Source organism: Accipiter gentilis, chromosome 8 (assembly GCF_929443795.1).
Source record: "Accipiter gentilis chromosome 8, bAccGen1.1, whole genome shotgun sequence".
NCBI classification, from domain to species: Eukaryota; Metazoa; Chordata; class Aves; order Accipitriformes; family Accipitridae; genus Astur; species Astur gentilis.
In genome coordinates, this window is record NC_064887.1 from 14,238,651 (window position 1) to 14,263,443 (window position 24,793).

Sequence of the window (24,793 nt, forward strand, 5' to 3'; positions counted from 1 at the left end):
TCTGTGGTGTTTTTTTTTTATTGGTGGAAATGACAAGGAAATGAATAACAATCTTGAATCCAGTTGTCTTAGAACTGGATAAAAGTTAGGTGTGTTTGAGTATTCAGTTAAATCTACCACATGCTATCTGGAGAGACTGAAATCCAACTGGCTTCAAACCTTTTTTTCCCTACAACAAAAGCAGTTTAAAAGTTGTATGTATTTTCTGAGATGTTCTAGGTAGTCTCTGATTAGCTATGCTAAGAACTTTTGAGTCTGGGCTGCCTCCTAATAATTCATTCTCTGACTACCTGATCTGACTCCATGTGCTAGAATCCTCTCCCTCCCCCCCCCCCCCCCCCCCCCCCCCCCCCGCCTCCCAGTGGTTTGTCTTTTTTCATTCTGGGAGTCAGAAGACGTGGTAAGGCAATGCTGCTTCTCTCTGCAGCTTTATAGCAGATTCCTTTAGAAGTGTTCAGTGTTGCCTCATGAAATTTGCACTCTTCACATCTTGAGTGGATTCAGTACACTGGTGAAAATGGAGCGATTCCACTGGGGTGAGTGTAGTTACATTGGGCACAGAAGATGTCTTCTATAATGTGAACATCTGACTCATTCTATAGAATACATTTCGCTGTTCCACGGTGGAGGAGGAAACATTTAAAATCTATTAAATGTTAGAAAATATACTTTTCAAATATTTATATGTTAAATCTCAGTATTTCAAAGCTGTTGTCCAGTTCAGTAGGAAGCCTGTTAAAACTTACGGCTATTGCTTTATTAACCCTTAGAGGTTTAGAGGTACACTATGTACAATTACTGTAAATGAGCAAGAGTTGGCTTAAGTCCTTGTATACTTCACGTTTTCTTTTATATCCTGGATATAACCCTGTTCCGATCAATATTTAGTAAATCACTGTTAGTAGAAACTCCTGAACTAGTGAGTCGCAAGATTGTAAGCTTTTAAGACCTGGGTTTGTGTACCACTTAGGGAAAGACTTTAAGGGTATATAAATACAATACAGTATACACTTTATATGATACACAGTTAGAAGAAAGTGGAAGAGCTCTCTTTGCAGTGGCGAGAAAATGGACTGGACGAGTCTTTGGCAAACTCGGCGTTCTTGGCGCAGTCTTGTTCAAAGTGCCCTTTGTTTCCTTTCGGAAACAAACCTCAAACCTTTCCTAACCAGTATCGTGGACAGGAAGGATTATTTATTTATATGAATAGCTTCTGTCCCAGATCCGTGTTCCTCTGCTTTAGTCATGGCCGGTCGTGGTGACGGGGAGGGATGGGGCTGTGGGGGTCCTTGGTGAGGACCGCCCCGCCGAGGCCGAGGGGAAGGGCTCGGGGCCGCGGCGGGGCAGAGCCCCGGTACTCTCCCGAACTGCCAGGGGAGCGGCAAAAGAGCGGGCAGGGGAGGGCCCGCAGCCGGGCCGCTCCCGCGCCGAGCGCCTTCCACCGGCTCCGGGGCAGGCGGCCCGCAGCTCGCCGCGGGCGGGCGGGCGGGGCGGGGCTGGGCGGCCGCCGGGCCCGGGCCTCACCTGGCGGCGGCATGGCCGCGGGGGCCGGGGCGGCGCCGAGGGCAGAGTCCAGCGCGGGCGGCCGGCGGCGGGAGCCCGTTACAGGCGCGGAAGATGCCGCTGGGGCTGTGGAGCAAGAAGAAGGACAGGTCCAAGGAGACCTTCAAGCTGGTGGAGAGCGAGGCGGCGGCCCCGGCCCCCGCGGCGGCGGCCCCGGCCCCGGCGCCGGCAGCGAGCGCGTCGCGGCTGCAGTTCCACACGCAGCTGGCGCACGGTAGCCCCACGGGCCGCGTGGAGGGCTTCGGCAGCGCCCGCGAGCTCTACGAGAAGATCGGCGAGGCTTTCCGCATCGACCCCGCCGAGGTAGGGGCCCGCCGAGCCGGGCATTGCGCCCGGTGCTCTGCGCCCGGTGCTCTGCGCCCGGTGCTCTGCGCCCGGTGCTCTGCGCCCGGTGCTCTGCGCCCGGTGCTCTGCGCCCGGTGCTCTGCGCCCGGTGCTCTGCGCCCGGTGCTCTGCGCCCGGTGCTCTGCGCCCGGTGCTCTGCCGGTCGTGAAGGGGCCCCGGAAGACGCAAAAACGAGTTGGGGGCAGTTCCGCTCTGTAACTGCCGGTGGGCATTTTGTTGCAAATTTTTGTGGACGTGGGTGTTTTCCTTTTTTTTTGGGGGGAGGGGAGGAATTCTTTTTGCTCTTTCCAAGTGAGCATTACCATACGGGAAAGGATATAAGCATAACTACATTTAACTTTTGCACGGAAAACCAGTGGTCCTTTTAACCCAAATCTCTAGTGCCTTGGCTAACCTGCTGCCAGCCTGCTCTTTAACACAGCTCTTAAGCACTGGGTAAAACCATTTGTATTGTAGTTGAGTGGAATAATTATTTCCAGTGTAATGATACCCTCCAGTTTAAAAAAAAAACCCAACACCAAAAACCCCAAACAAAAAACCCCAATGGATCCGTGAGGGTAAATACCCGGAATGAAGGCAATGTGAGGTATAAATGCTTCAAATCTGACTACATTTTAAAATTCCAACTGAACGCGATGCTTGGAAAGTTTTCTGCTTTGCTGGGTAATTACTTTTAAAGGGCCCACTGAGGTTGTTTAAATCCATAACAGGAATTTTTTTAACTCTGCTGCCGTTTTGATCTTTTTTTCTGAGCTAAGTTTTAAACATTTGTTTGGGTAACGATTCATTTGTGTTTGTAAATGCATTGTTTTCTCTCAGTTAAAAGGTAGTGGCCATATCAAGTTCTTCCTATGTGGTTCTGTGAACCTTAACCTCTGAGTGGCACATTTAAAGTGCTAACATTTCGTTATGCCCGCATGTGGCTATGCAACTTTACTTGTTTTCTTATTTGTAGCTGGCTCTTTTAAAGTAGCGAAGTCTACTGCTACTACAGACTTTGTTCTGAGAGTTTGCTGTGGCCTGACCTAGCAGCATTTCAACCAGTAAATTGTAAAAAGAAAAGTGGCAGTAGCAGTGAATACAGTTTAACTAGCAGCTGTTGCATTAAGTAATTAAGAAGTACCAGTACCATTGCCAGCCAATGCACCTATGTCCCAGACCTTCCCAGCTGCTTGCTGACCTTCTGCTTCTGTTTTCTTTCTGTACTGAGTTGCTGTTCCCTTTTTTTTCCTGTTCTATCCCCAGTTATACCTTTTACTCTCAAGTTCTCATATTTGCCAGATTATCTTCTATTTTAGTTCCCTTCTTTTCACTGTTGAACTTTTGTTACTGATCTTTTGGCTCCATTGACTTTGAGAAAGAACAGTGTTCACCAGGAAATTCAATTTTGTATGAATGGTGCGCTCCCACTTCTCCTGCTAGATGTATAATCTGACACCCCAAAAGGCTTTAGAGGAAAGCAGCACATGTTTCATGGGCATCTATTGCCAGCCTTGTGCTAAACTAGAGAGGTTTCTTCTTTTCTGTTTTTCTTTCTACTGTCCTACTCCTATTTGTGGTTTTTTGTTGCTGTTTTTGTTTTTGTTTTTTTTTTAAAAAAATGTGGCTTATTGGGAAAAATGGACAGAGAATTATTGCTGGAGGCACCAAACTTAAAACCTTTTACTCAAGAAACTCAGTTGGCTTTAAGAAACTAAGCTGTATGAAATGAAAATAGCGATCAAAAATATTTCCTGGTGTAAAGGTGGCACAGCAGAGTGAAGAAGCTGGACCAGAGAGTCTGGGAACAAAATTTTGGATGGGCAAGATAAAATAGGATAGATCAGTGAATAGCAAGGGGTGCCATGAAACATGAATTTATTAGCAACTGCTGAGCTTGCTGGGAGTAAGGAACGACTAGACTTTTTAAATGGTATTATCTATTAATTAAAACGGCTTTTGGACAGACGCTCTGGTGTAAAGAATAATGCCAGACGCTACACCTCATCAAACCGAAAGACCCCGAGGTACTCAAACACTGTTTGTAGGTGTTATCTGTCTAGGAAGGTTTCTGTGACCTAGCTGTGCTGAAGCCTATGGGCAGTGTGATACCTGGATGCCTTCGGAAACAGGTACTATCACAGAGATCTCTGCCCTGTAGTGACTGAGGTGGAAAATAGTGGGGGGCGGGGTAGAGCTCGGCGTAGAGAGCGTTTGGATAACTGTTGCAGAAGTGAATACATTTAATATGGTATGCGAGTTTACTGCAGTGTAGGCAAGGGTATGGATTCTTGGATAAGTTCCTGCTTAAGTGTTTTAGTACGTTTTAGGATGAGCTAGCTATACTTGTAATCTGCCGCTTCTCCTTTTGGCTCTGCATGGTTACAGCACCTCATTTCCTCTTTGTATCACATCTCACAGGACCAGCTGAGTTTAGCTTCTGCTGAAGAATCCTTTCCAGGATCTGTGATTGACTGCCAACAGTGACAGAAAGAAGCTTGTATGAAACACAGTGTTTGTTGGACAGAGACTGACAAAAACTTCTGTGCAGGCCTGGATCATGAGTAGGGTAGGATGGGGACAGAACAAGACAGGTGTAGCTAGCTTCAAAGGGGACACTCCTTCACTCCTATGATGTTTGCTAGGCCTCTGTGAAGGAGTGAGCCATAACAGCAGCTTTCTGAGGCTTTTACTGTACTCATCTTTTTCTGTCTAGGTATTTTATTCTTCATACAGCTTTCTAGGTGAATATATATCTCAGTTATCCTTCTTGAACCTGACATTCCGCCTGCATTTCTGCCTATCTCTCTGGCTTTTACTACGACCAGCATTTCTTCTTTTCCTGGTCCAGTGCGAATGTTTTCTACAGGGAGGAGGAGCTAGAAGATGGCTTCTAGCAATGGATTGCCTGTGTCATTAATATGAGTGCTGCACATTGTTCTTGACTTTTGACTGGATTTCTTCAACAGAGGTTCAACAAGGAAGCACAGAGCTAAAAAAAAATAATAAACAGATGCAATTTTTAACTAAAACCACAACCCATCCACAGTTACATGTATGTTTCTACTTGCATAAATAATACAAATATCTCCCCTGTTTTTTCTATAAAGGATGAAGTAAGAAAAGTAGTTGGAAAGAGTATTTGTGTATGGTCTTGGCTATGTAGGATCACTACTCCACTGTGACTATTTGGAAATGTAGCAGGGAATGTTGTGTTCCCTGTAAGGCTGAAAGTGCTAAGTGCAGCCTGTATGATGAATAAATGAGCACTGACCAAAGGACAATGTGGGTCTGTGTAAAGCAATTTGGTGGTGGTGTGCTCCTGTGAGAGCACATGGTAGGGCTTTAAAGTATTCAAAGTAGCTAATCAGGCACTGGGAACGTGGATATTAAAGTCCAACTGTAGCAGGGCTATTTCTTGATCAGATGAGAAGGGAATGGTAAACCACAGAAGCTATATGGGCTTTTGCCTTGTGTACTTGTAATTTGCACTTCTGATTATTTTGTTTGCTTTGGAAGGTGAAGTATGGTGGGGCTGCTGAGGTAAGTTGAATGCTCAGTGGGTGTGTCTGTCAAGAGCCCATGGAGTTTGGGGTTTCTTTCATGGTGGAAGGAATTTTGCTTCATAAGGGGAATACAGGAAAAGGGAGAACTGCCCCGGTAGCACCAAGGGCAGAAACGCAGCTCCTTCTATCTCTTCCAGTAACAAGAGTTTAGCTGCTGTGCTTGTGTCTTGCGCTATTGTTCCACGGCCTTGCCTCCTCATGCTAGACAGTATACTGTGAGGCTGTGCCGCATTAAACTTTCATAGAAGTATTTGATTTAAACCTGTTTAATTTAAACTTTTATGAAAGAATACTGAAAAATAAGCCACTGCTGAAACTTAGGTTTCTGAATAAAAGTGACCCTATAACAAGAAAAAATCTGGAGTGTATTTTAGGAGGTTAGAGAAAAGGGTCAGCTTGTGAAATCCTCATCACCAAAATGTTTGAAGTTTTAGAGTGTATGCTTATCTGTTGAAACAAATTGTTCACAATCTCGCCCACGGTTTGAAGACTTTAAATGAACAAATGTAACACTCCCTACAAACCACCTCCTCCCAACCCTATGGCAACAATTGTTTGCTTGCTGTTCTCCTAAGCAGTGCTTAAATTTCACACCCATATTACGTGTGATGCTTGCTGTGTTAATGATTTGTTTTTCAAATACTTTTAAGCTGTGTGGAAGAACTTACACTGTAATTCTTGTGTGCTCTGGGTTTAAAAAAAAAGAACAATAAACCACTGAATGCTTATTTTATAGTACTTTGAATGTATTTGGGGAGGCAAAGTTGCATACCTGATAAGAGTACCAACAGCATACTAGATCTTGGAGGACTTGCTGCAGCTTGTCAAATCTCCCACATTTTCCTTGGGGGGATAAAGTGAGTAAGGTACCTAGAAAATCCATTGGTGATTTCTTGATATAATGTCATCTGTGTATATAGGGAAATATGTTAGTGGGTGTTACATATTGCTCAGAAGTAGAATTCCCATTTCTCTACCTCTTAAAGTGATTATGATCTCCTCTGTAAAGTTATCTGAGATCTACTGATTTTAAAAGCACTTTTAATAGCTTCTGAGTAAGTCTTCTATCATTCAGCTTAAGAGTTCTCAGTGTGTAGGCTTAATATAGAAGATGAGAATGTAATTAATATATAGGATATGCAATATGTTACTGCATATATATGTTATATAAAACACATAGTGTAACCCTCTTTTTCTTAGCTAATACAATTTCTTTATATAACACACAGTGTAACCCTGTTTTTATTGGCTAATGTAGTCTCTTCCTACTGAAAATACTGAGGCAGGGAATAATCTGTTAGTAATCTTATCTGACAAATCTATTTTATAAGGTTGTGCATAAGCCCCCAGTCCCTGCCAGCCAAATGGAATTTCCTTGTTCTGTGTGCTGCACAAGTGAACTCTCGCAGTGAAGGAGGTATCCGAGATACTTCATGACTGTTGTAACAGTTATGGTTTATAATATCTGGCTAAAGTTGGCATGAAATGTCACAGCACTGGTATGCCGAGTTAAAGATCAAATGCATATGAAGGTTGAGGGTATGAAGAGAGAGAGAAGACTTAACAATGAAAATTGCACATTGAATTTTTTTTCTTGCTTCATTTCTGGGTAAGAAAATTACTATTAAAAATGTACCAAACTTGGAGTGAATGGAAGGTGTACTATAGTAGCTGTTGTTTAAGTATTTAAGTATATAAGCAGTTATTAGGTACCTATACTAAACTTATGTAAAATCTACAAAAAAACCCCCATTTTTTGGCAGGTCTCAGTCATGTACGAATAAAGCTGTGCTGTAACTGATAGGTGGTGTAACTGTATATTATCCTGGGTAGACACATCTTTAGTACATTACTCTTTGCATATATCTGTTCTGAGAAAAAGCAGTTGTTCACTAAAGAGGATAAAGAATGATTTAAGTTTTATTTTTGACTGGCTGATGCTCTCTCAGCCTTGTGGTTAGCACAAAACTGACTCACAGAAAATTCTGCAGACTTATAAGCTGTAGTAGGAATGCCATCCAGATGAAGGTCTAAAAAGAGAAACTCTGGATCGAGTTTCTAAATATCACATTTCTTCTCTGTTGCCAATTTTATCTATTCAAAGGTGTGACACTAGTTACTAGATGATTGTCTGTTTGACAAGGTCAGCTGAAGGATGCTAATGTCTAAAATCTAAGGACATAGTTCTTGTTGTTCGTTGTAAGAACAAGAACCGAGTTGCAGTTGTAAACTGGCCAAGTTATTATGTAGCTTGAGGGAGAGCTGAAAACATGTACGTGAACTTTATATAGTCTGTTTCAACTGAACCTTCCTTCTTGGTTAAAAAAAATGCTGACGATTAGAGATTATTATTATTTATAAAATTAATTTTTAATTTTCTATTTAAAACCAGCTGAATTTCTCTAGGTGATGTTACTGCTCGAGTATTGGTTAACTGAAAAACTTTGCATTACCCAAGAGAATAAAACTAATGTCTCTTAAGTGTGTGCTGTTACGACTCTCATTGTTAAAGTGTTAGATTGCAGTGGATGTTTGATGGATTGTATGAGATAAGCAATTAATTAGCTTTGAAGTAGGGCTGGTTAGTGTTTTTTGTTTGGTTGGTGTTTTTAAAAAACAACAACTAAACGACCCACCCCATCAAGAAACACCATCTCACTACTAAACTTTCAGTTTTTAAAACCAAAACCCCCATAGTTGTAGAATCTAAGTTCTAGAAAGTTTCAGAAGCTTAAATGCTCTCTGTGAATTACTTTAGGAAAAGTATTCACTCCTCATTTGACCTGGAATAGATTTGAATAGGTTGGTGACTTTCATTTCGATTTTTCTGCTGTCATCCAGTGATGCCGGAAGGAAAGAAAAGGCATTTGAAGTGTTCCGGTGCGGAAAACCCCTTAACTTTTACAAGTGTGGAGAGGGAAGCCAGGAAGGCAGAAGGAGACCCTCCATTTCCAGCGAAGCACTGGGGGGTTCGGCAGGCCGCGGGCACAGGTCTGTGCTGGGTTTTGGGGCAGCTGGCCTGGCCCGCTGCTCCCCAGGGACTGCTACTAGAGGGGTAACAAAGATGGAGGACACAGAGTGACATCCCTGCTGCTGTGTTTCTCAAATGCTAGGCTGGCTTCCCACTGCATACGTCTTTTCATGTGTTGGCACTGCTTTTTCCACTTCCTAATTTGGAGCGGATGTGGGCAGTGGGCTGCAAGGGGGTCCAAGGTGCGCTGTGAAGGAAAATAATGTCCAGCAGATACAGGCAGAGGGTAGAAAAGTATCTGTTTGTCTCTCTTGTCCTGTCAGAGCCATATGCGTACTGCTGGCAGCAGAGCCTTTGTCTGATGGTTTGCAGCTGTGGCTTTGCCACCTGTGCTGGGGGGCCAAATGGTGTAGCAAGTCTCCTCTTCCCCTGCTTCCAGCTGCATGTGAAAGATGGTCTTTAGGGGTGCTCTTTGCCTCATTGAAGTAGATTTTAGGGATTCCCCAAGTTCCTCTTGGAGTGTGGAGTTTCTCTGTTTTGGCTGCTGCCCTGTGCTCTGTGGTGGTACCCAGGAGGAGGCTGGGGGGGGCCTCCCTCAGCCCTCGCTCCTCTCTGCATACAGCTTGGAAGGGAGTCAGGCAGGTGTAGTTACTCTAGCTGTGAGGGGGAGCACTGGATTTTTTAATTTTATATTTTTTTTTTTTTTTGTCTGGGCTGTTCAGTACAACCCGTACGCAAAGAGCAGAAAACCCAGAGCCTGCTCAGACTGGCCGAATTCCTCCATGCAGCACCATGGTGGGCAAAAGCACGGTCTCTGTCCCTGAGCAGTACAGCTGGGTTAGTCTCATCCTGCCTATGCCCAGGACGATAAACCTCCCTGTTAAAGAAGCACTAAAGAACCACACAAATGTAGGGAGAAAAAGGAGCGCCTAACACCCAGTGCGGAAGGGAAATCCCTCAGAAAGGCTGATATATAAAGAACCAATTTGCCCTTTTTCTTAAGCCTTGCTTTCACTAAGCTGGAACAGAGATGACCCCCACTTATGCAGGAGGAAAGGTAGGAAGCTAAGCAAACCCATTGGAGGCAATGTGCTCTGAGCTAATGGGGGAACACATGGAGCAATAGAAAATATTTCCGTGCTCTCTCATGACCCTTTTGTTTTGATAAGCTCTTTTTTCCCATGGAACTGCTTTCTAGCAGTTATGTTTTAAAGCAGTCCCTAGTGATGTTTTGAATCCTGTGGAATTTGAGGTGGGTGAACAATGAAGCAAAAGATGGTGGTGACCTTTGGTTTGCTCATTCTAACCTCTGGAACAAGCTGTTCTGCTCTAGCGCAAGATGCCTGTGTCAGAGTTGGTGTTCTGAGACAGGCCATGAGAGACTGCTCACACAGATATGTTTCTTTCCTTTGCTCCTTGCCAGCTCTTATCTGCAGAGTTTGAGCTATTGATGTGCACTGTCATGTGCGTGGATGGAGACTATCACCTCTCCTGGGGCAGCTGGAGAAGGAGAGTCATCATCATTTCAGCTATGGATCTGTTAGAGGCCAGAACTATGCTCTCCTCCTATCTTCCTATCAAGCTCACCAAACCTAATACACTGTTAAACTTAATGTGTTTGCTTTCCTCCTGCACAGATCATGTTTTGCACTTTGAACACTCATAAAGCTGATATGGACAAGCTCTTAGGTGCACAAATTGGCCTTGAAGATTTCATATTTGCCCACATAAAAGGACAACGAAAAGAGGTGGAAGTTCTTAAAACTGATGATGTGCTTGGGCTTACCATTACAGACAATGGAACTGGCTGTGCATTTATAAAGGTAAATTTAATTACCAGTGAAATACTTTGTTCTATAGAAGTTTCTGTTACTATAACAGGTTAATTATTGGTTTAACGATCCTTTAGAATGACAATATTTTTTACTGTCCTATATATGGTAAGTAAAAAATAAAGTTGCTTTTCTTGAGTACATCATTCAAAATTAGTTCAGCTATTTCTGTACTGCATGTCATTCAAAATTAGTTCATTTGTTCATTGCTTCTGTAATCTGCATCAGCTTTACAATGTGACCATTGTGTTTTCCGACCTACCCTGAGGTGGTAGGTGTTAGATACTGCTTGCATCTGCCCCCTCCTTTTTTTAAGTGATTTTCTGATGTCATTGATTAGGTGCTTATAGAACTTCTGTCACTCATGTGATAACGAGATCATGTTCTTTTAGTCTTTATGACTGTTAACAGGGCAGAAGCTTTTGTGCTGTATAAGAATAGGTGCAGGTATAGCGGTTTTTCAGCTTTCCAGTATTGTTGCCTTAGCTAGGGTGAATTAAAAAGTGCTAAGGAAATGGATTAACACAATTTACCACAATTAACTTGAGTAGCAACTATGGGCAGTAACACATACAACATATTAATCATAATTGCTTTCCTCCTCATCTTCTATATGACCTCCAGACAGTATGTTTTAAGACAAGTGGAGGCTGAGGAAATCATGCTACCCTTCTTGCTAGGCTAGGTATTAGGAACCTTAATCACATTTTCTGCCTTTTTTAGATGCTTTGCTCTAATCTGCTCCAATTATTCATTATTAGTGAGGCATTAGCAATTATCTTCGATTACTGCTGTCCCAATCGCTGTTCTCATTGCTATTGTAAACAGAGCTTCTTTTGTGGAGAGGTTCAATCCTCTATTCATTCCTTAGCTACCATGGATATAAAACAAGACATGGTTTACAAATAGGTTTGCTTTGTTGTGGAAAAATTTGATAGAGATAACACTTGAGAAAGTTGAGATGCAGTGGAGGTTTCAGTAAGCATTTTGGCAAAATCATAGCCTCATTTTTATGTTTATAGATGCAGAACTCTGAATTTCTAGTGGTAGCATCCATGCACACCAGTACATTCAGTCGTGGGTGCTGCTTATGTGGCATTTTAAAAGAAGGCATTGAAAGTAGCACTTCAGTGATTAAAGTTTACATGTGCAGCACTGTACTGAGTGTTACTTTCTCTGCTTGGTTGGTAATATGGAGAGAGAACAGCCATCACACAGACTACTGCATAATTGGAGCGGACTGGAAAACCCTCACCACATTAGCAAGACAAGCTGTAACTTCCAGTAAATTGTATGAAACTTGCCTGAACAAATGTGTCATTGTCCTTGTACTGGTCTAATAATAAGCAGTATAATGAAAATGGTGCAGTCTTCGTGCGAATGCATCAGTTTAAAGGAGTTTCTAGGAGCTAACTTTGTTGCCGTTGCATATTTAGCTAATGGATTTTTTTAAAACAGCATAGAAAATACATATGCAAAAGTAAAAGCTGCATCTTTTTTTATACGTGGTTGTCTAGGTAAATGACTAAGCAGAGACTGTCTCTAAAGTTTGATAGAATTCTTTCTGGTTATGTCTTTAATTTCCTTGGCGAATTGTTACTATGTTCCATTATTAATTAACAATATTAAATTTACTTGTCTGGGTTGTTGAAAGCTGTTATGTGCTCTCCTAATTTTATGGTGTTTTGAATAACAGGGCAGTTTTTAGGTTTGGTATATAACCCGGCCAGTTTTTAAACCTGACACTCTGAAATGCAGGTTGTTTTCCTATGATATCTAGTGTTATTTATCTTACTAAGAACAAAACTTGGTGTCATTCTACTTTCACAATTTTTTTTTTTTGGGTATATGGCCAGATGGGAAGATGTATTATGGAATCAAATCAGCCATTCAAAGAATAACAGTACAACTTGAAGCATGACTGACTGGTGTATAAGGAGACATTATAAAATGGGGTAGTGCAATTAGTTTTAGGTGTTGCATGGGAAATATATATTCTAGCTTCTAAATGGACTGTAGAGCACTTGAAATACAGGCAAATCAATTGCATCTTAATTACTGGGACAATGTATCTAGACTGTCTCCGGTCAGTTAACTTGGAGTGATGAGAAAAACTAAGTTATATGAAAAAAAATGCTTGATATGGCACAAATAACACAGGCAGTGAGTATTAATTAAACAGTTTTGGTGTTAGGATCCAAGTGAAGAAGAAAAGCTAAATGAAAATTAATTCAGCATGTAGACTAAACATTAACTGAAGTCTGATGGGCATGCTTTTGAATCCTGGCACCTGGTAACAGAAATGCATTTGGGACCTGGTTTCTGGTATGTGTACAATACCCCCCTCTTCATTCACCATGAGGCTTCTTTTTGGTTTTATTCTAGGTTAAAGGAAAAAAAGTGCTAGAAAGAGTTAAGCTCATCCTGAAGCTAAAAATTGTTGCAGTATATTATAGGACACTGAGCACTATCACACTTCCCACTGACTCTTTCAGATGGAGGCACATATGTGGGCTCAGACATGCGCACATAAACTAGAAGCAGGTTATGCAGCCAGGCTAGGTGTTATAGTAGTAGGTGGTAATATGTTTATCTCCCTTGTCTCACTGTTATCTCACTCAAAGTTAGCCTGAACAACATCAGTTTTGTTGAAAAGTATGTTATTCAGGAAGATATTAGAATGAAATTCATATCTCTACAAAATACAAGATACTTTACTATGTCATAGCTTTTCTATTAAATAACCATAAGATAACAGCTTACATAACTTAGGGACATGATAAACAAATATGACAGAATATAACAACAATAAAAAGAATCACTGAAATGTTAAGTGTCCTTTAATTGACTTGATAAATCATGGAGCTCTTTTAAAGATTTTTTTTTCCTTTTTAAATTCCACTTCACAAAAACTATAAATACTAACATCTGTTAGATTTTATGACCTTCAGACCATTTGTATTTGTATTCCAGGAGATGGCATTTAGAAGAGTGTCTAATTCTTTATTGTTATTTCAGAGGAAATACTTTAATATACAGCTGTACAGCTTGATGAGGAAAATGGCAGAAGACTTATCACTATAGATGGGTCTTATGAAGACTAGCCCTTTATAGCATGTCATTTTTTAGTATATCACACATTTTTTTTTATGTCCCTGGACCATACTTGAGAAAAGTTCTGTTCCTGTGCTTGTCAAGCTATTAAATCAAAATGAAAACCCAAACCTCAATTAAACATTCACATTACTGACACGTTTGGGCTTAGTTTTAAAGCACAAAAGAATTAGCTTATTCAGAAGCCTTAATTTCTAAAGTGTGATTGCATTCTTTTTTTTTTCCTGTCGATTTTATATTCAATGCTTATTAAAGTACTTTGTTTGAAAAATAATGTTTTCCAAAATATGTTTTATGAAAATCTTATAGACAAAACACACTGCTGGCATAAGCTCAATGGCATTGATGTTGTTAACATTCTTGAAACTCTGTGGTGTCACCTGTTTACCTTTTAAAGATTTTATTTATTTATTTATTTTTTTTTTTTTTTTAAACAATAGCGAATCAAAGAAGGTAGCCTTATGGACCAAACCAAAATGATCTGCGTGGGTGATCACATAGAGACTATAAATGGAAAAAATGTGTCAGATCGTAGGCATTATGAAGTTGCCAAAATGCTAAAAGATCTGGAGAAAGGTCAGATGTTTAAGCTGGAGTTGATAGAGCCTATGAAAGCATTTGGTGAGTTACCTGACTGTCCACCTTGTTCACTGGATATTGAAATCCCCACATTGCATTGCATTGTAAGTTTGTTTTCAGACTGCAGCCAGGTGTTCACCCAAGGTAATGTAACTGCTACAAGAAAGAACTTTTTTTTTTTTTTGCTTTGAAGTGGGAAATTTATGAATGGATTTTCTTCCACCTTGCTTTCTCCAGCAGTCATCCTGTTGTGGGCTGCCTCAGCCTGAGTCTCAGTTGCTCAATTCCTTTGCTACTACATGATGATGCAAAATAAGTACAGGAATTGTTTCATAGATGCAGTTTTAAAGCATGGATCTCTTCACTAATGTGCTGATCCTTGAACCTCCTCTTTTTCTCTGTTGATACATAATCCCTGTTCATCTTTGTGTGAGATTTTTCTATTTCTGTACCCTTTACTGGGACTGTGGTCTCTAATGCAGAAGGATGCTGCAGAAAACACTGTCTGGGATTCCCTAGAGCACCGCCTTTGCTGCATGCCTGCCTGCTCTGCCTCTCCCCAACTTTTTTGTGGCCCTCTGCTCATACAGCAGGTATACTCAGAGTTGGAAGAGAGCAGTGTGGCAAAGCTCTGTCTCTACCTACCACCTGCATGCTATGAGAAAGTGATACTTATAACAGGAGGAATGCATACCTACTGCTAATCCTTAAGTATGTTAATTTCATCAATGTGGTAAACAACAAAAAAAGGTAAGTTTAGCTCAGGGAGTCAAAATAGAGACTGAGTTTTAATTTTCATTCTTTCAATTTCTTTATATTCCCCCCCGAATTATGTAGCATTCTTCTGTAATAAAAACTTCAAAATACTGCTAAATTATAAGTGCCTGTGACTCCTTGTGCACGCTTGCACTAACAGCAAATTCAAAATCAACATCTTCACCACAGCAGTAAAAGTTTGAAATGTTTATTTTTCAAATCTTTTTTTTATCTGTTAGTAGTTTACAACTGCTGTCATACACCAGTCTTGACACTTGGTGTCAGAATAGCAGCAGAAATTGAAAATGAGAGAAATGGGAAATTTTCTTTTTGCTTTTGGTGCTTCTGTGAAGAAGGAGGGTTATGAGTTAATCTCTAATGCATTTGAATATAAGCTGATACTCGTGTTAAGTAAATGTGTATGTAGAGATGTATACATTGCGCTAAAGTAGTATTACATATGTATAATATTGCAATTAGTAATATAGGAATACCTTTTTAATATGGGTCTATAATTTGTATTCAGTGCTAAATGTGTTACATAGTCTGTCTGTAAAGACCAGGGTGAATCAGCATTTGATTGATGACTTCAGTCATTATTTATTAGTAATTACTTTAGTTAGGTGATAAAGATACCTTTTAGTCTGCCTGTGATGTAGAGAAGGAAACCTGCTAATTCCATGGCAATACCTTTTATCTGACATTGAATTAAGAGACAACCAGAGCTTTTTGGACAGATTTTTGGAAGATGCACATTATTTTTTACCCTGCAGAAATTAATCTACAAGTTGCAGTGTCCAACAGGTTAGAATATCCCACCTGTAGCATTAGCTGCAGTTAGACTTTAGTTTAGGTGCAGTTAGGCTTTAGGCACAAATTTATTCAACATAGTGTTTAAGCCGCAGCATGCTGAGAATCGCCCCAGAGGAGATGACAAACAGGTTCCAGATCCTGCTGCACAAGTAGGTGCTGAATTCCTGTTAGTTTCAACACAAGTTTGTGAGGGTATAGAAATAAGAGACAAGCCTCTGTGTGAAATTACTTTTATTTTTCTTCCTCTCAGCAGAATGTGAAATAAGTATAATTTACTGGTTGCATGTCTTTCTACCATGTGCACACAGGCTGTCTCAGCTACTCTAGGTAAGGCTTGTAGCACAGAATGAAGGACTTGTCTGAATAAGATTGGTCCTTACCAGTCACAAGCTGGCCTTCTATGAAGTGCTGAAAAATTAATAGAAACAAAATAAAGGCAGCATAACACAAACTCTAAATTTAAATTACGTGAATATGAAAAATAGTTTCTGTGATGCCCAGAGAGCTGTGGTCTGAAGTATTGCAACTAAAGGTTATGTCAAATCATGAGTTTTAAGTTGCTAATGGTGACAGAACTAGAAAAAGATGTATGTTGTACCAGGAACGACTTTTTGAAACAAGTCTAGCAGAAATGATGACAATCTTAAGGATGTTTTAAATTGTCCTTGCAGCTATAAAAGGATTTAAGGAAAAGTGTTGATCCTAAGTATATATGTAAGAGACTGTGCCGTATCTATTTGTTAAAATAAAAGCAATTAAAATTTACTTTTCAATATTTGTTCAGCAGAATAATCTGGATTTTTGTCTATTTATGCAAGAATGATGAGTTGGAATCTACCTGGGCAAAATTAACACAGGATGTTGAAGTCTTGTCTTTAAGGAGAGCTTATTAGAAAGGCCTGCTGTTAAGAGGAGGAATAATATGGTAGAGAAAACAGCACAGTTAAAAGCAGTTCTGCAAAATTATCTCCTTCTAGTATTTTCCGGATTAACTATGTAACTCCCATGTAAGTAAATTAAAGCCTTGCCACCCTTGAATGTAAAATTATGTCCTAGAACAAGAAAGCCAAATCTTAAATCATTCTGTACTCCATTTACTATCCTGGGGTGTCCTTACCCAAGATTAAACAAGGAAAGCTGAATTCAGGTAAAGAAAACTTTGGGTAAACCCAGGTATTCTTGGTAGAGATTTATCAGGTGTGAAATCATTACCTCGGTGAAACCAGTGGAAAAACTCCTGCAGATCTACTTAGAAACATTTCACCTGCGTGACTGCTAGTAATCAAATTGTTAGCTCAGCTCAATGTGGCTCATCATCACCTGTTTAGCAATAGTGTTTTCACCATTGCATCAGTGAAAGATGGAAATGTTGCAATACTAAACCTGCTACGTAGTCTGCTTGTAAAGACCAGGATAAATCATCATTTGGTTGATGAATTCAGCCATTATCTAATATTAAGTAATAAATACTTCTACTGTTCTGTAGAACAGGGGAATAAAATTATACAAAGTACATATATGAAGTTGAGTGCAATAGGCCTGTGTAGATATATTGGTCAAGGAAGTCCTAGTTTCAGTGCAGTCAAGCAGATATTAAAGTTTGAGGACAAGATATTGTCAGCAAAGATGTACTTAGAATACAGTTAATTTATAATTCATTTTTTACGTATGTCTAGATCTTGATTAGAATAAAAAGTGAAGGTAATGTAATAGCCAAAGCAGATACTTCATATTCTGACATGCCATATACTTAGTTCTCTTTGGTATTCTTTTCTTGTTGTTGTTTGTTTTGCCTTTAGAAAAGCTGGAACCAAGGTCCAAAGGTGGAACTCTGCCAGAGGCTAAAATCTCCAGAGGGAGAGAGACACTTCGGCTGAGAACCAAAGGCCCTGCTACTGTGGAGGAGATGGTATGGTTATCTTGGGGCCCTTCAGTAGTTTAATCATCTAGCACCTGATTTATTCTTCCCCAAGGCTGATAAAGTAGGAAGGAAAAGTCTGGATGTTACAAAGCTCGTGGGACTTAAGGTGCCAACTGCCTTCTGCAGGGAGAAATGCTTGTATAAAGTTGAAGACTAACAGGGTTGGAATGGGGCTGAGGAATCTGGAAACAGAGAGCCTATATTTAGATGTCATGGAGTACATGGATGAATTTAAGGTAGATTAGACCAAGGAGTGTTGAAAAGAGGGAAGGGGGTGGTTGAAGAGTTGGTTCTGTTTTGACACTGCAAATATACTGGGCTGGTGTAAGGGTGGTTGTTAGCAGAGGCTAATAACATATGTTGACATGAATATGTGTAAAACCAGGATTAGGGTTTGGAAGAAGAAATGTTATTTATTCGGGGTTCATCTAAAGCTGATGAGGATTTGATGAAGAACTGTATTGTCAAGTGATGTAAGGCCCCTGTTTAGTTTGAATGTGAGAGGTGTGTGGCTTGACGTTAGGAGGAAGGCTCAGGTTTGTACGAAGAGAGAAAGAGAGTGGAATAATGTGTTTTACTTTTAGGTTTTATAAGTCTAGGTGGCCAGGATGGGAGTAAGGATAATCGGCGGTGAATTGCTGGTTATTTTGAAATCTGCATGGATGTAATCATACTTTTGCTCTTTTTCTCCCTTTATTTCAACAAAGCCAACTGAAGTTGAAGAAAAAGCAATTAAAAAAGTGGATGAGCTTCTTGAAACATACATGGGGATAAGAGATATTGAATTAGGTGAGTTTTTAACAGATACAAGATTAAATAATTTCTCATTTTCTGTAGTCTAAAATTTTTTGAGTACTTTAGTCTATGGTTGTAAGTGAAGCAAAATTTGTCCAGCTTGCAGTCTCGAAAGCTTTCCTGTATTTCTGCAAATATGTGTCTGATAAAAGAAAGAATCGCTCACTACAGGCCTTATGATGTAATTAATTAATCATCTATTCTTCCTGCACATTATCTATACACTATTGCATGAATTAAGTTGTTTGCTGTTAACTTTCATCACTGTATTCTTTCTGGCATGTATTTTCTAGTGGAGCTTGTGTGTACCACATTTAAGGATTGTTAAGGGTAAGCATATCTCTTTGCTTTTTTGCTCTTTTGCCCCTTGGCTTAGACACATCAAAGTTGATCACTAAAGTTTGAATCTGAGATGTTCATCAGTGAAAGGGCAGCTATTTAGCAAGGGAACTGACAGAGTAATTTTACAAATTTATCGAGTTCTCTAAAGCCTGTGTTCCGAAAAATGTGGGGAAATTTTCCAGAATGTTTACTAGCCATCACAATCATCAGTTTGTAATGAAAGAAACTATTCAACCCCAGTGTCATAAGTTCCTTCAAACTGCACCAAACTTGTCCTTGCAGCTGTTGCTTCTCTCTGTTAATCTGACAACAACTTAATAGAAACTTCTGTTTTTTTGGGAAGAAGCTGTGGCCTAACTGGGTAAGAAGTGCTGGTGTAGTCCTCATATGATCTTGTGGAACTTCTAATACTAAGACAAAGAGGAAGGTGTTTATTGTTATGGTAATATCTAAAAAAATCACTCAAGAATTAGGAAAGGATCAGCTAAACAGAAAACAATCTTGAAAAGAAAGCTTTCATGAGAGGGAAATGGAGAAGGCAAAGCAGAAGAGAAAATAGGTCTGGCATGAAGCTAAGGGCAAAGCGGAAGAGTTGGACAGGCAGCAGTTAGCAGGGAGGAATGAGAACAATAGGAGATTATCTGAATAGCCAAAAGTCCTTTGTTGGTTGCTCCTACCAGGAAGCATTTGATTGGCAGCTTCTACTAGTTTAATCACAGGAAAAATTGTAGGTAAAGTATTATTTGTCCCCCAGCCTAAGGTAGAGGTGGACTTCCTGGCATAGAAGAGAGAGCGGAGCTGCCCAAAACTTGTGAATTCTGTTTTGTAGGTAATATCCAAACTTTCCAATTCCCAGAAAACTAAAAAGTATCAACAATTCTGTTCCCAGCAACTCTGATATGTGGTGCCCCTGCCATGTAATATGCTCTCAGGACCCATGTGTAGTGCTGACCCTCTGTTTAGGTTGGGGAGGATCCCATGTTCTGTGGCTGTCCTGCAGCCTCCACTGCTTGTTCCATCTCTGGCTCAGGCTTCAAAGCTCCGAGTCTCGTGTCGGCCATCCCTCTGGGAGCTGTTTTTGTCCTGCAGCTGTTGCAATCCTGGCTCAAGCTGGGCTTCTGGAGGCTTCTGTCCTTGCAGGTTACCTCCGAGGTCCTCAGGCTCCTGGCCCTACAGGAATAAGCAGCTATAGATGTTCTGGGTTTGGTGTCCATAGCGCAGAACCCTGAGATCCTAGGCTAGAGCATGGTTTCTTGGGATGTTGAGGTGTGCTATGCTCTGGGGCAGGGAAGCAAGTTCCCATGGGAACTGGTGTTCCCTGTGGTTTTTGGCTCTCAGTCCCATAACAGGATGGGTCTTGTACAGTAGACTGAGGAGTTCAGCTTTCAGCACATATGGCTGAGCTGATTGCCACGCAATTGGTAGAGTTTTCCCTTGAATTCCTTGAACACCCACCCCCCCCCACCCCCCCCCACCCCAAAATCTTACATCCTTCATCTTTCAGTATATGGTGTGGAAAGTTTCAAAGAATGCCTTAAAAGAATACTCAAAGAAGGAAGAAGTTTTTGTCCTCAGAGACACTCTCTTCTTCCCAACTGGTTTGTTGTTTTGCCCTTTGCCTCTTCCTTCTCTTCCTCCCCAAAAGGCAGTGAAACAAAGAGAAACTGCCAGGAATCAAAGACTACAGGGTTCACGTAGCTTTAGTTTGCACCTTTGAAGCCATTTCCTAAAGTTCAAATCTTAGAGTTGAGAGCCAACGGTAATGACAAAAAAAAAGTTTTATCATTTTTAAACAATTAAACAGCTCTAGGACTCTTTAGGAAAGGAGAGCTAATCACCTGTCACAAATCTGTTCAATTAACACATGTCAGTTTTTCATATACTGGATGTGATCAGTCACCCATGAAAATGAAATATGAGGAAAGGATTCATTCAGAGAATGCCAATCACCACTCAGCTAGAAATTTCACTCATTACTCAAGCCAGATTAGTTGAAAATGCAAGTCATCACAATGCGACAGCCGACAAGTGATTAAGATCTCAATCATTGCTCATTCCCATGCAGTTCTGTTTGTCAGAAGCTTTGGATGTCAGTTAATGTTGCTCTTTCAGCTCCATTAAAATGACACTTCCATGGTGTGATTGAATTCTAAAACAGTGCCCCAGTTTCAAGCCAGAAGTTAGAAAGAAAGGAAAGAAAAAAATAATGTAAAATTACAGACAGAATTAAAGACGAGATAAAGCCCTTAATTTTTGCATAGTTAAGTATCTTGACAGTTTCAAGAATGGCTGACTAAATCTACACACAAATCCCTAAGTTGCAGCAAAATGCTTGGAAATCATTTAATGGAAACGCATACACTTCTTTCTTTTTTGGCACAGTTTTTTATTTTCAGAGATCTAGGTGATGTTGAGATTTACATACCTGCCTTTTGAATGCACTTTTACCTTTTTACCTCTTTATTTTACTGAAAACTGGACTTAATCTGCAGAAGGGACATTTGGCTTTGGCAATGTATTCCGCAGCCATTTTATGAGCACATTAGAAATGGGGCCAAGGCTTGACTTCAGCCTTCTTTAAAACACAAGTGCGCCATTGAGAGATAATTCAGGTTATTTCAAATCCTGTCAGAGCTTTCTGGTAAGGGAACGTGAATAGTTGATTAATAGGAGGGGCTCAGGAAGCCATGTTAGTGAAAAAATACTGGTGGCATTTATTTTTTAAATCACTGAGGCTTGAACTGTTATGGACTGTATTTGATCCCAAAGATTCTGGGTGGGAGGAAGCCTGGATCTCTGGGATCCAACCCCAGAATGGTACCAACAGAAAAATGATGGCAAAAAGGGCTTGCGATCCAAATTTTTTCTGTCAGTATCTTTTGGCTACCTCTTCATCCACTGGTATTTTGTTCTGTGTTTATGCTTTTGGATGATTATTTCCTTTTTGTTGTTCCCTGTGATATTGTCAGACATTACGTATCTTTGCATATTCTCTATCTCTGTTCAGAAGAATTTCAAATCTACTTCTCCACTCCTGACTTTATTTTTCAAACTTACCATCTAGTCAGAATGTCCTAACAGTTTTAAACTTTTTGTCACCCAAGCTTCTCTTGGCTCACTAATCCAACCCAGCAATATTGGATAGATGTTTTTATCTTGAAACACTTTGACTAAAATGATACTCTCCCTGAATCTGTTGTTTTCTGTCTCTTCCGTCACCAGACTTCCTTTCCCAAAGGATTTTATTGTATACACTCTGGGGTATATTGTTTATGACTGTTCATTTACTCTGGGAGAATAATGGGAGTTTTATGAAAAAGGGAAAGGTAGCAAGTCTGGTTAAACAAGAAAACTTCTCCGCTTCAAGAGGAATGAGTACTTAATAAAAAGAAACAAGAAGAAAGGATATTTCTAATGGTGTCTTGAGTGCTAGATCTGACCACGTTCAACATGAAACTAAAACCAAGTAATGTTAAACGCTGGAAACCACAATGACATGCTTCATTTTCTGTGATCTAAGGAAGCGGAATGCGAATTTTAGCTCTTTTAAAGTGTCATGCCAGAATAATAATATTTGTTACCTTTTGATGAAGGCAAAGCTTCTGATAGCATTACAGCTAAATAAATATTGAAGCTTCTGTTAAGACTTTTGAAGAAGTTTTTTTAGACATTACAAGGTAGGATATAGGTAGCAAAACCATTATGTAAGGCAGATAATAACAATGGCAGCCAGATTGTACCTTTAGTGACTTGTGCCACATGTGTCTATCAAAAGTGAAAATAAGGATTTTTATGAAAGATCTTTGAAGTTATTTTAAAGAGACTAGGTTTTAAAAGCCAACAAACTTCTTTGTTCATAATCTGGGAAGCCTGATGTGGAGCTTCTCAGTTGAAGTTGAGAAGACTTCTAATTCCTTTCATCAGTTTTAAGTTTGCAGAACTTTTCACGTTTTATGTAAAAATTTTTCAGGTATGAGCGTTGCCTGAAGTGAGATTTAAAAAAAAAAAAAAAAAAAAAAAAAGTTGAAAACAATTGGGGCTATCTGGAGTGTGGAAAAATATTCTGTTGGAATAAAATTCCTGTAATCACTTATTGTGCAGCTGTTACAAGAAGCAGTGGGAGAAAGGGAGGGGAGTGGAGGCAATTTGGCCCAGAGCTGTCACCCTCTGAGAACCAGCAAAGTTTTCTTCAAGTTGGCAAGTATCTGCTAAACGCCTTGGCAATCAGTAGTTTGTTATTTGCCTTGGGAATTAGGCACTGCAAATGTCGTTGTGTAAACACGCACGTTCTGCACCGCTGTGCCGCCCAGAGGATGCCATCCCGTGTCTGTGTTTACTGCTTGGGGAAGTAAGAATATGTACACTGGGTGGCAGAGGAGACTGGTTAGCTCTGGCCTTTTCTGTAAGTATGACGCTAAGGAGGCAGGGTTCAGCCTTGCGCATTCATAGGCATCGGTGGTACAAGTTGTTTGTGAAAAAGAGGAAGGACGGTGGCTTGCGTCGTGCCTTGGCGTTTGCTGCACGGTAATACCAGCCTGCGGGCACCAGGGGTCAGCACCAAGCTACCGAAAAGGGACACCCGAGCAGGGACGATCCGGCACTCTTCCCGCGGAAGCCTATTTCATTACCTTAGGAGAATCCGGGAGGGGGAATGTGCTTTGATAGATAGAGTACATTAAATGCGCCCCCGTAGTGCTGATTACAGTTGCTCAATACGGATGAAAACACTTTTTTTTTTTTTTTTTGAGGCTGCTGCTTTCGTAGGGTGGCAACTTTCTGACTCCTGCTTGACTGGGTTGAAGGTTTTCTTGATTATCTAAGTTTAGTGGATTTCGTTTTCAAGTTTGGTAAACCTATAAGAAACTATTTTTAAGGTTCTATTTCATAATTTGGGAAGCTCAATCTTTGAAGAAAATTGTGTTTGACATAGCATTTGCTGGTAATGACAGAGTTTATTACTGCGTAATTCTGAGGTTTCAGCTAGGACAGTTGGACTGTGATACAATGCTGTGTTGTTTTATCACTCTGTCTGTGTCATATGGCTCTCGTATATCTTGACCAATTTATCTTAAAACTGGCTGAATTCCTTGCTCCTACTCTCTCTCCTGGAACACTTGTCTAGATCCTCACTCCATTGGTGGGAACTTTTTTTTTAATATCTTGAGTAACTATATCTAGACACATTTGCTCTTGTGTCACCTTGCACAGCTCTTCTCCCTCCAACCCTCTCCCGGTGTCTATATAGAGAAACTTCATATCCTGGTTCATATCCAGAAAAATCTGTGAAGTTTAAATGACAGCCTTCACGTCATCACCTCCAGGGTTGTTCCTCTGTAAGTACTTTCTTATGCCACGGTGTCAGGGGATATAGGCTGGCATCGATAGGACAAATATTTGTCTTCCGCTTGTCAGGAACAGGAGTCCTTTATTTAACGCCTGTTTCCCATCCAGACTCCTCTGAGTCAGCATCCCGGGAGCTTCACAGGGGACACAGAAAGGATCAACACAGCAGGGATAGGGTTTCTGCTGACAGTGAAACAAGTCTTGAGAGTCCTTGAGAACCACTAATGGTGCCCAGGAAGCTGGGTTACACTTGAACTGTCCCAATCACAGCAGTCTGTTTGTCAAGATCTTGGACTGCTTTGTGTAGTTTGGCACACTGCGATTCTCTTTGGAGCCTTGCGTCTGAACGTAGCTAAAACCAAAACGTCAGATTTCTTCAGAATTACTGTTGCTGACGTCCACAATGTGGAATGTGGCTCAAGTTTGCTCACAGCTTCTTACAAGTTTGCATAACAGCAAACACTGTTTGCCAGAAGTTCATAACTGTCAATAAACTTGAGCCGAGTTTCAGGTCAACAAAATAATATTAAATACATTTAATAAAACTTAAGAGCAGGGAAAGTTTCTTTTCCTTTTTATCAGAGAGATTTTGCCATGTCAATATAACACAGTGCATGCAGTAGATGGCAGACTGTCCCAGTGAAGATGGTCTTCTGTGGCTTCGGAACTTCCATCCCTTTCTCAGGCACTGTAATACATGTTTTCCACTCAGATATCCCTCTGAGAAAGGGCTAGAAGCTATCAAATCCTTCAGTGTGACACCTGAATTTGATACGCTCATGAAGAAAGTGGTGGTTACTTGATGTATAACGGAAGATGGAGGACGTCTTGCAGTTTAAGGCAGGTGTGTAAAGTAATCACGAAGTGGAGCAGA

General features: G+C 40.6%; 1 protein-coding gene across 3 annotated transcripts in view; it reads left to right on the forward strand.

Moving 5' to 3' along the window:
* The first annotated feature begins 1,511 nt into the window (after nt 1–1,511).
* Nucleotides 1,512–24,793, forward strand: part of GIPC2 (GIPC PDZ domain containing family member 2) — a 28,185-nt gene continuing 4,903 nt past the window's right edge. Inside the window, exons 1-5 of one of the 3 annotated variants that reach the window (XM_049809066.1) lie at nt 1,512–1,866; nt 10,062–10,247; nt 13,811–13,991; nt 17,318–17,427; nt 18,147–18,228. In XM_049809066.1, coding sequence (XP_049665023.1) covers nt 1,618–1,866; nt 10,062–10,247; nt 13,811–13,991; nt 17,318–17,427; nt 18,147–18,228 — 808 coding nt within the window. In that variant the 5' untranslated portion in view covers nt 1,512–1,617. Of the gene's footprint in view, nt 1,867–2,007; nt 2,113–2,241; nt 5,431–10,061; nt 10,248–13,810; nt 13,992–17,317; nt 17,428–18,146; nt 18,229–24,793 lie in introns of those variants that run through there. The other 2 variants (XM_049809068.1, XM_049809067.1) reach the window with 2 other exon arrangements.